The following is a 12,022-nucleotide window of genomic DNA, read 5'->3' on the forward strand; positions in this document are numbered from 1 at the left end:
TCAGTGTATGTATTTAAATATAAATACGTAAATAATACTTTAAATACTTTAAATACCTTAAATAATACTTTAAATACTTTAAATAATAAAGTGATCACCAGGATTCGATTTTTAGTGAAGAAACGTGTTTTCATTGTAAAAACCTGATTACATAAAAAGCAGCATGTAACCCTCTTTACTGGAAATCCAGCAGCTCAGACTAACAGGTTATCATCTGGGCACCTTCCCCACCTGGTGGCAGCATAACCTATTGCAAGTTCTCAACCCCACCCTCCAGCGTCAATACGCCACGAGCGAGTGACTGAGTGAAGCTCTGCCGTGTGCGACCCTTTGTGACCCCAAATGGACTATACAGTCCATGGAATTCTCCAGGCCAGAACACTGGAGTGGGTAGCCTTTCCCTTCTCCAGGGGACAATACCCAATACCCAGTATCAAAGATTCCCTGGAGAAGAAGATCGCAACCTGCTCCTATCTTCTTGCCTGGAAAATCCCATGGACAGAGGAACCTGGCGGGCTATAGTCCATGGGGTCGCAAAGAGTTGGACACGACTGAGCGACTAGACGAAAGCAACTAGACAATACCAAAGAAAGACGTTAGGAAGGATGTGAGAAACCACACCGCGGGATCTTAGTTCTCTGACCAGGGCTGAACCAGTGCCCCTTGCAGTGGAAGCACAGAGTTCTAACCACGGGACTGCCAGGGAATTCCTTTAATCTGCCCTTTTATCTGTTCTAGATGTTAGGTTTGATTCTCTCATAATGATACCAAAAACCCGATGTGTTCTAAGGATTTATCAATATTTCCAGGTTTGGTGAACAGACTCTGAAATTAGACTGTAATCCTGGGGTCACTCTGAATAAGCAATTACTTAACTTCTGGTCTGTAAAATGATAATAATAGTACCACCTATTTCACCTTCTCTGAAATTAAACTGAAAACTGCAATTTTAAAATGTAATCTGTACTTTTCAAAACTATATACAAAAGGTAAAACTACGCATAAGCTGTCTCAGGTGTGCCTCCCTGGTGCTGCAGTAGGCCCTGCTGATCCTGTGTGGTTATTACAGAAACATCATCATTTGGTTGGATGTTGAAAGCTTATTTTTCTTGATTTTTCCTCAGAGAATGGTTTATGACTGAAATTCTACTCTCATATGAGAATGTTTTTACTGTCATAATTCATTCCAGCTTTCCTATGCTATTGTCAGCAATTTGGTGAAATTTGTTTGCAAGTGTTTGAACTAGGAAGATACAGCCATTAGCGTGGGATACTGCTTTACTTTTCAGGATTCTGCTCATCTTTCATCTTTTTGAACCCTCCTTTTATCAGAATGGGCATAAAAACTCAAAGTCTAATTTAATAACGCTGACAGACTAAAAATGACATTCTTAAGTCTGTCGATATGAAGTACCAATCATCTTAAGGAACGAGATAGGAAAGAAAGAATAACACACAGTACAAGTCAGTACATCAACAAAGAAAAACTTTTGTTACTGATTATCCTTTCTTCCTTTTTTGGTCTCACCATGCGGTACATGGGATCTCAGTTCCCTGACCAAGGATGGAACCCGGGGCCTCTGCAGCGGAAGCACAGAGTCCTAACCACCGGGGAGTTACCCAGATTATCCTTTATGTTTGAATTTCATTTTTTAGTATAAGCAGGCTGACAGCATCAACTTGACTTCAAGATTCTCTTTCATGAAATAACCCCTTGAATAGGGTGTTCCACATTACGGACATCTGGCAATGATCTATATACACAGAACCAACTATTTAAAAGGAAGAACGAGGAAAAGCAGATTTTAAAAATGGTTTATGTCTTTGGTTTCCTTGTTTTCTTTAGTTAATTTGGGGGGGAGAGAAACCACTTTCTATAATTTACCTATTTAAAAACTGTTCTTCACAAATTTTTTTTTTAACTGAAGAGAAGAAAGATCAGACCATAGTCAAAAGCTTTCATTTCCTCATTATTTTTCACCTTCTTCCAAATAGTGTATACTTCTTTAATTCAGTAACCTGGATTTACCTTGTCTGTTATCTAAGTATTAGAAACTCTCATTCTTTAGATTCCTTTCAACTTGGTACAATAGTAAGGAACCCAAGGCTCTGTGTATAAGGACACTCTTGCTAAAGGAGACCCAAGAACTCAGTTCTCAACAGCTAATGGCCTGAATTCAATGTATAAGGTTCTTGGAAAACACTGTGAGAAGAAGTATCTGAAAAAGACAGAAAGGGATCTCTGTATTACATTTTCAATAGGATGGCTTTGGCAAAGACTTGAATATATCGAGTTGGGAATAAAAACCGAGAAGCCTTCATACTATGTAACTACTTCTATCCCCTGCTTTACAAAAAAAAACTTTTCCACAATCAAGCCTTAGGATTTTGAGCCAGTTCTTGAAAGAGTTCTGAAAGTGAAGGAAGTTTAACCAGGTTAAGTTTAACAAGGACCAACACTCCTGATAAAAATGCGGTAATTCTTTAACAGAAGTTCCTAACAAATTAAGTAATAAATGTCTTCTCTAAGAGATCTCCAGCTGCAAAAATACCTAATCTTTTCTAACGTAAGGGTCAGCGTTCTTTTAAAATTGTGGGCCAAGGTTTCTTTTATGTGAGAGTGGCAGGAGATGTTGACTGGCAGCCAACCAGTCATAAACTCTCCTAAATGGAAATAAGGGTTGGTGGTGATTTTCCTGGCCACTGCAGCTCTAGAAAGAAGGCAGTTACGTAAGACAGCAGCATCGACATCAAGGGCTCTCTTTGGAAAATGAACTACCTCATGAGATCCAATCCCCGTGCTCTGGAATTTGGACCACAAACTCCCAGGCAAAACTCGAAATACTAAAAGCAGTTCAGGTTGAATACTTCACGGTGGAAAACAAGTCCACGAGGAAACTCACCACCACGTCTCCCTCCTGTGGAAGACTGTTTGCTGGCAGCCTGTTTTTCTCCTCGTTGTTGTGGTATAGGGCTCCATCATTTCTCATCACCAGACTGTGTACATCTCGGCCAAGGGGGATCTGATTCAAGTTAACTTTCTGAGTTGCAACACCAATACCCCAGATTCCTGAAAAATATAATAATTTAAATGCTCCCCAAATCTGAAGAATACAAATAAGAAAGTTTTTGTTTTAAAAGAGAGTGTCAATTGTTTATAAATAAAGTGGCATATTATCACTAAATTATTATTTTTTGTTAATCTTAACAAAAAAATTTTTTAAAGTAGTTTGCAAATGATGTACTACATCTCTGCAGATGTAGTACAGCCTGGGAGATAAGAGTGGGCCCTGGAGTTGTACCGCCTGGTTTAAATCCTGCTTGTGCTATGTCATCTTGGGCAAGTTACATAAGCTCTCTCTGTTTCCTCACCTGTGAACTATGGAGTCTAACAGTACTTGCCTCTTAAAGTTATCAGAAGATAGAGCAAGATCATCTAAGTAAAATAACTGAACACTGTATTTTTTTTTTAATGGATAAGTATAGCACAGAGGAAATATTTTTTAAAAAGATGCTAGCTATTGTCATTATTATTATTATTATTCCCCCAAAATATTACTAAAAAGCCACACATTGAATTTAAATAGCCTCGGCTTCTATTTCAAGCACCACCTCTGAGAAGCAGGAAATTAATTCTTTAGTTTTTGCATCTGTAATATGTGACCAATAATGTATGACCTGGTCAGTACGATGGAGAGGAGAAAATTAATGATAAAATGTAAAATCATTTTCTTATCCAATACCTTAAATCCATGAGTTTAAAACCGTTTGGTCTAAGTTGACTTTTAAAGAGACCAGCTCTCTTCTTTTCAGTCTAACAGAATATGTAGAGCTCCTGATTATATCTCAAACTGTTTCCTTCTCAGTTTTTATCAAAATCAGGGGAAATTCTAAAGAATGCTTGAAGACCATGTTGTCAATCAATTTTCCTGGATTGAGTGAGGCCATCAGAAAGCTGCATGTCTGGACTTCACTGTCTTGGCCTCCTAAATAATTTGATTATATAATTTATCCTCCAAGGTGAGACAAGAGTGCCAGCAGGGGATGATACTAATTTCACGTGACAACAGCTCTAGACAGGGTTACAGCGTCCTCTTCCTCCTGAGGAACTGCGCACGGTGACACCCTGTGGCACGCTGCCTGAAGCTTTCCTTGAGGGATCAAAGCCTCAAACTCCAACAACACACTATTCTAGAAATATCTTTGAGGACAGAATCCTTTACAGAAAATCCACAAAGAAATCTGTAGTGCATTTAAGGCTCAAGGAAATATTCACTTCTCTTGAGAAAAGGTATGTTATACTTGAGAAAATTACGGTAACCAGAGATATTTTGCAGCCAGTGAGTTAACTTACAAAAGAATGGAATGGAGGACAGATTTATATTTATTTTACACACTTAAGAAAAATTAGTATTTAAAACAATTTAAAAAAACAAGTCCCAGAGGGATATTTTATGTCTTTCACGTAAGAGCAGAATTAATTTACTCCACTCTAGTTTCCCTGTTCTGAACCTGTATTACTCATGCCACATTTTACTACAGGTTTCTTTCTAATAAAGCCTTGAAAAAATTTCCCCACACTCAAAACTGCCACAAGTTAACTAATAATAACTATTATAATACTCATGTAGAACTGCCATACAAGTCAAGAAACTTTATAATTAAAATTTTTTAATTTTAATTGAAGCGTAGTTGATTTACAGTATTGTGTTAGTTTCAGGTGTACATATTCAAAAAATTTTAAAGAGACTTTAGACTTCTACCAAAATTCTAAATCTGCCAATTGCTTCAGAAGACACTGAATCAGGGAATCTTAACAAGAGTTAAGAGAAAAACTTAGGATCATAAGATTAATTTTATCCTAAGATAAAACAGCAAGAGTCTACACCTTACACACTTGACCAAATGAAATGGTTCGTCTAGCTCCTGCTAATTAACCATATTAGTAATAATGCTTGTGTGTTAAATGGAACCAGTACATACTGCTGTTAAAACACTTTCATGCATACAGTTAGGAGCTGTATGCATGAAAGCAGGAAGGGCGGCTCCTGTAATCCATTTTATAGATGAGAAAACTGAACTTAATATAACTAAATTAACTAATGAAACCAGGATCTCACAAGAAGATGTGAGTGAAAATGGTCTTTAAGTAAGAGTTGTTTTTTTTTTTAATTATCTCATTAATCTTTTCCATATATTGAAGATTCCTCCTCACATTCAGAGTATTAACAGTCAAGTACCATTATACCAACCTGTGGATTGGATTTTGAATTCGAAGTAGCTTTTGTTTTGATGTAAAGGTGCACTGGCTAAACAACCTCCCGTTCCACATATTCGTCTTCCATTTTTTACAATGACAACGTCAGTTCCTAAACAAAAAATACAGACACTGTGTAAAGTTTTGTATTCTCTTACCCAACAATCAAGGTTAAGTTTTAAAAGATATTTATTGATTTACTGTTTACTTATTTGGCTGTGTTGAGTCTTGGCTGTGGCGCAACAGATCTTCATTGCATCATGTGGGATGTTTCACTGCAGCCCACAGACTCTCTAGTTGCAGCCCACGGGCTTAGTTGCTCCATGGCATGTGGGATCTTAGTTCCCTGACCAGGGATGGAACCTGTGTCCCCTGCGTTGCAGGGTGGGCTCCTAACCACTGGACTACTAAGGAAGTCCCTCAAGGTTAATTTCTATTTCACTTTTAACTCTTAGTCTCCAAAAAATAGGAAGGCTATATATACTTCGAAATATGAAATAATGATAAATTATTTAAAATATTTAATTCACTTTCTTCTGGGAGAACATTTATATTTAATATTAATTTGTGGCTATAAATTTTAATTAGTTTCAAATAAACAGTAATTTTGAATTATACTGAATTTTTTTTATATACATACTGAATATTTTAAACACTTTTAAGGTAGAAATAGACTTTATTTTTGTTTTTGGCTGTGCTGTGCGGCTTGTAGGATCTCAGTTCCCTGAACCCTGGGTCCACCTCAGTGAAAGCCCACAGTCCTAACCACTAGGCCACCAGGGAACTCCCTGAAGTAGACTTTCTTCCATTTTAGCCAGTGAATCAATTTGATGACTGCATAAATCTCTTGATTTAAAAAAAAACAGAAACACTTAAAAGAAGCTGGGAAATTAGTACAATTTTCAGTTCAATCCAAACAAAACAACCTGGTAAAAGCTGAATGAATGTATGTACAAGGTCTTATGCAAGTGCATTGGTCAATTAAGAACTGAAGAGTAATGAACCATGGAAAGAAACATACATCTATGTTTTCGAAATAGCTGACATGGAAAAATGCCCAATTTTAGGATCTTAAAAATATCTGTAAAATAGCTGCTGTTAATCACATTGAAAAGATGTAAACAAGGTTTCAACATCATTAAATGCGTTTTATTCTCATGGAAAATCTTAGTTTAGTTCAAATAACATTTGATAGATGAGAGTGAGAAAAACAATCTCTTGATCATGTGACTCCAATACCAATTCTTTTCCAAACACTGATTTAGGAAAGCATATCAGAGAACATGAAGAAATTTAACAAAATGCTTATCTGTAAGAAATATCCCATAACTATCCCGTGACAGACTCCCAAGATCTGTAATCAGTATAACTTTTCTGCTAATAAGTTTACAAACCAAGCAGATCTGGCTAGGGGAACTATAGGGAACTCCTCTTTCCAGAGTGGGTAAAATAAAACTAGAAAATAGTAACAAATGTACTAACAGAGAGTCAGGTCTCTCAACTCACTGTTGAATTGATACTTGAACAAAAATTTATTTGGGACAAATACACATGAGAAATACCACATTTTCAAGACTTTACCACAATTCTAAATGGGCTGATTAAAGACACTCTTATAGAAGGTAAAACAAAGATCCTTTGTATTGCACTAAGTGCGTGCCCAGTCCCAGGGACTGCAGCCCATCAGATTCCTCTGTCCCTATAATTTTCTAGACAAGAATAATGGAATGAATGGGTGGCTACTTCCACCTCCAGGGGATCTTCCCGACACAGGGATTGAACCTGCTTGTCCTGGGTTTCCTGCATTGTAATTGGATTCTTTACCCATTGAGCCATCGGGGAAGCCCACAAAATCCTATTATATGATTATTAAAAATTCATTAGCATCCTCTTTTTTTTCCTAATTACAAAATGCTAAACTGCAAATTCTGGGACAGTGTCTTTATACATAATTTACATCTAGCTGCCTCACAGATCTCCAGCAGTTGCTGGTGAGCAACCAGGGCCCAGCTCCTCCTTAATAGCAAAGACCATGGAGTGCTTGGCATCCAGCAGATGCTGGACAAATAACTGATACGGAAATGAATGAATATGCTCTGCTAAGTACTTGTCGTGGACATGTAGCATCTGTTTTCTCTTTCCCAACGAACTTCTCTCTGGAGATCAAAACAGTTCCAAGGAAGCTGACTCAATCTCTGGCTTCAGGGGTACAGCTTTGACCTGGGTTAAGTCAATCAGTGCATTCCACATTTCTTGGCCACAGTGACTGAGTGAAAAATGGTTATGTGACCTAAGCCACTATCATCAGAGATAGTCTCAAGTCTTTTGCAGAGAGAAAAAAGGGATAAAGATTTTCTTGCTTTTGCTGGATTTGCATGAGGAAGCCGATAGTACAGGGAGAGGCTGCAAGTTGTCATGGACGCCAGCCTTCACGAATAAGCAACAGCTGATGGGGGAAAGAGATAAAAAGAGTCCAGTCCTTGGCAGCACTGAGTCTTTTCTGAAGCTAGTGCTGCGTTTTACTTTTTAAATTTACACAAACCAATGAATTTCCTTCATTTTTCAACAATTTTTGAGTTGTAGGTTTTACTGCTTGTAACTGAAAGCACCCTAAGTGAAAAAACACTTCAAGAATTATGAAAATACATGGTATTTTTTAAACCCAGCAATACGCTATGGTTCTTACATGTAACTCTGAGTTGAACCCAAACAACCAAATCTGAATATGCTATTATGTTCTTACTTCAATATCATTTCTTATCTCCAAGGCATTCTGCTAGGTACTGAGATGTTTTATACATAAAGATGGATATATTCAGAGAACATTCTACAGTGCTTGTGAATCATTAGGGAATTATTTCAAGCCTATTCTATTTCTCTTTTTTAAGTACAAAGATATCCTATATTTGGATCTGTGTGATTTGTACAGTTTTATTATCAAGATTGTTTAGAGAGTCAGGGAAAATTTGAGTACAGTCAGAAAATATACAAACATAGCCAAAGAGTATTTTTTAAAAAGCATTAGACATTTCTAAATGAATAACATCCCTTTCAAGGAAGCTACCTTGGAAGACATTCATTTCTAAAAAGTATTAGTCACTCAGTCGTGTCCAACTCTTTGTAACCCCACAGGCTGTACCCCACAATGCTCCTCTGTCCATAGGATTCTCGGGGCCAGAATACTGGAGTGGACTGCCATTCCCTTCTCCAGGGGATCTTCCTGACCCAGGGATCAAACACGGGTCTCCCACACTGCAGGCAGATTCTTTATCACCCAAGCCACCAGGGAAGTTCTATATTTCTAAAAAACCAAATCACAATTAAATATGGAGGTTGTGGTAAAAAAGAAGATATTTATAAAAACTACATCACAGAAAATCCCAAGAGGAATTTCAAATCACTTTAGGTGATGTAGCATTACCAATATAAATGACAACTTTGAAAGAGACAACACTTATTTGCATATGAAACGCAGAGACTTAAAAAAAAAAAAAAAGGCAATCATGTTAACCTTTCACATATCCAAATACATGCATATTCACTCAGTGGGCTTCTCATATTTCAACTTAAGATCAATTCATGCTTGAAACCTATTCTTAACTTGATAAGCCTCTCCTCTTATTTGTTTTCTAAAATCAGGCTTTTTCTGTGATTGAAGAATTTGAAGTTTTTGGAAGACAGGTTAAGAAAAAGTTTCCATGCAGGAAGAAAATCAGGGGATAATATTACTCTACTGAAAGATGCGGGGCAGCTTTGGAAAAAGGAGAACATAGTGGAACAAGTACCAGTGACCAGCTCTCCGTGGAGAAGAGACCAGAGAAAACAAATACTTAAAAGAGTAATTTGTTCAGTCGTGTCCGACTCTTTCCGACCCCATGAACTGCCGCCCACCAGGCTCCTCTAACCACGGGATTCTCCAGGCAAGAATACTGGAGTGGGTTGCCATTTCCTTCTCCAAGGGATCTTCCCGACCCAGGGATGGAACCCGGGTCTCCTGCATTGTAGGCAGATTCTTTACCAACTGAGCCACCAGGGAAGTCATACTTTAAAGAGTAGATTGTAGTAATTCAGGAGTTTGGCAGTAGAGACAGAAAGAACTAAAGCTGATAATAACCTCCCGAAAGAAACTATGTGTGATTTTTCTTTACTGTGTTCCCAGCATATAAAACCGGAGAAGGCAATGGCACCCCACTCCGGTACTCTTGCCTGGAGAATCCCATGGACGGAGGAGCCTGGTAGGCTGCAGTCCATGGGGTCGCTAAGAGTCGGACAGGACTGAGTGACTTCACTTTCACTTTTCACTTTCATGCATTGGAGAAGGAAACAGCAACCCACTCCAGTGTTCTTGCCTGGAGAATCCCAGGGACGGGGGAGCCTGGTGGGCTGCCGTCTATGGGGTCGCACAGAGTCGGACATGACTGAAGCACCTTAGCAGCAGCAGCAGCAGCATATAAAACAATGCCTGCCATCTGACAGTCACTCAATAAATATCAGTTGAGTGAATGAATACATGAAATGGAAACATTTCCTGAGGGAAATCACAGAATTTGGACCTCTGTCTATAAGTGATGATGAATAAGAAATAATTCAAGGAGATATACGTACACCTACATACGTATTTATGTACTGGGGTTCTATATTACACTTGGGGATCTAAGAATGAAAAGTAAAAACCCACATACAAAGTGGTAAATGATTATCACATTTGTTATTCAGTACATGCTATAGAAAGTGAAAAAAAGAAAAATATCATGAGCAGAGTATTTTCAGAGTATAAAGAATCTGGGCCGGAGAGGGTTTTGCTACAAATATTTAAGAATTCCCTTTGTTATTTCAGTGCACTGTCCTTTAGTCAAAGAGAGATATGGGAAAAACTAAAAGTGAAGATGTATATTTAGAAGAGAATAATTCGGCAAAAAGACAGTACTCTGAAATAATTACAGTGGGAAATGTCACCTCCTAGAACCACACTCCAGGAGCATGGAACTACATGGGACAAGTCTAAAAAAGAAATAATAAGGTGGCGAGAGGCTATAGAGGGGAGGAGGAGAATGTTATAGGAGGAGAAGCTATAGGCTCATTTGAAATTGAAGGGAAAAACCATAGATGGGAAGAAGCAACACGCTATTTCTGCAATAGCCTGACCTGCTAGGAAGAAGCCAGCCAGGTGAAATTACACCACCTCTAAGCATGACTCAGGAGGAGCCGCACAGGGGAGGTTTTTGTTGAAATGACATGTCCTGAGCTAAGCTGTGACTTTAGGCTTTTGCAACTTGCCTTGTCTTGACTTTAGGAGGTGACAGCAAACAACCGATAATTGACGGGCGAATAGAAAGCTGTCAGGGCAGAGGAAGGAGCGAGGACAGCTAAGTGTTCTCAACATGTGCGTATTTGACTGAAGCTCGACGGCGGGATAGGAGAACCGAGTCGCCCCCGCGCCCCTCGCCGGGGACGTCTGACGAGTCTCGGGAGGAGGCGCCCCAGAGGAGATTCCTGTGGGAACGGGAAGGTCCAGACGCCCGTATCTCCCCAAGACAGGAGCGGACCGGGCTGCTTGAACACACCAGGCCAAGGTGCGGTCGGCCAGAGTGCGGAGGAGATCCGCGACGCCGACCCGGGTCTTCGGCAGCGTCGCAGGGCGAGGGGCAGGGGACGACGCCCGGAGCCCGCAGGGGCCCGGCCGCGTGCGGGGCTCCTCGAGACGCCCCCGGCTGCCCCCCACCCGCCGCGCCCGACCCGGGGTGGGCCGTTGGGTCTGGGGAAGGGAGGGCCCTTACCCATGTGCTGCGTGTCCAGCTGCACGGCCGGCATCTCCTTCAGAGGGATGTGGCCCGTCCCGCCATCTCTGCAGCACCGCAGGCAGCAAAACACCGAGGCGGCCATATCTCGGGGACCTCCGGCGCCGCCGCCGCTGCCTGCAGCTCCTGGGCTGAGGCGACACCGCCCCCGACCCCTCCGCTCCGCCTCCCGCCCGCGCCCGAGCGCCGGAGTAGGTGCGGCGGGGGTGGGGGAGGTGTGTGCGCAGCGCGGAGGCGGGTACCGCGACGCCCCAGGCCGGGAGGGCGCAGCGCAGGTTGAGGAGAAGCCTGCCTGGGCGGAAGATACGGAAGACCAGCGTGCGGGGCGGGGCGGGGCGGAGCTGGGGAGGGCGGGGCTATGGCGAGGAGGGCGTGGCTAGGGGCGTGGCGTGGCGTGGCGAAGTGGGTGGTGGCCTGGCGGACTACAGGGGGACGGCGCGCGCGGTCGCGTAGGAGGATTTTTTTCCTTTGCAAAGCCCAGCTTGTGTGCCCTGATAACTGAGGGATGCGTGAGCTTGGCCGGCTTCACTGTACGCTAAGGGGTCCTGGGGTGCTGTATCTTTAAAATTGTGCTCCCCTCACCTTAAACATTATCTTTAGTGATGAGCTGACAGAGGCAAATCTGGCTGGAACGGGAGCCGATTTAGAAGAGCCCCAAGCTTGTCCCCGCGCACCCAGGACTGAGAAAACTATGCCTCCACCCGAGAGCCTCTGACGCGCCCCCCACCCCCACCCTCCTTACCGTGACTGGTTTCTGAAGAGTGTTCTCAAATCCTAAACAGATGCACAGGGCCCAGGATTAATGGCTGATAATGATTGCATTGTGAATATACAACCTGCGCTCTGAGTCGTTGGTCCTGCTGCATTTTAAGTACAGAGATGAGCTTTTCGTCGTGACCTTCGGGTGCCGCGCGGTCGCAGTCGCGCAGGAGGCTACTCTGGGAGGGACCCCTTGGGCAGGGTGGGA

General features: G+C 41.5%; 1 protein-coding gene across 5 annotated transcripts in view; it reads right to left on the reverse strand.

The window, feature by feature from the left end:
* SPRYD7 (SPRY domain containing 7) overlaps positions 1 to 11,348 on the reverse strand; it is a 28,684-nt gene extending 17,336 nt beyond the window's left edge. The window contains exons 1-3 of one of the 5 annotated variants that reach the window (XM_055542197.1): positions 11,035 to 11,346; positions 5,253 to 5,369; positions 2,904 to 3,070 (exon numbers count right to left, since the gene is read on the reverse strand). In XM_055542197.1, the coding sequence (XP_055398172.1) occupies positions 2,904 to 3,070; positions 5,253 to 5,369; positions 11,035 to 11,140 (390 nt within the window). In that variant the 5' untranslated portion in view covers positions 11,141 to 11,346. Of the gene's footprint in view, positions 1 to 2,903; positions 3,071 to 5,252; positions 5,370 to 11,034 lie in introns of all 5 variants that reach the window. The other 4 variants (XM_055542195.1, XM_055542196.1, XM_055542198.1 and 1 more) reach the window with 4 other exon arrangements.
* Positions 11,349 to 12,022: the final 674 nt, after the last annotated feature.

The sequence above is a fragment of the Bubalus kerabau genome, chromosome 12 (assembly GCF_029407905.1).
Source record: "Bubalus kerabau isolate K-KA32 ecotype Philippines breed swamp buffalo chromosome 12, PCC_UOA_SB_1v2, whole genome shotgun sequence".
Lineage (NCBI taxonomy): Eukaryota > Metazoa > Chordata > Mammalia > Artiodactyla > Bovidae > Bubalus > Bubalus kerabau.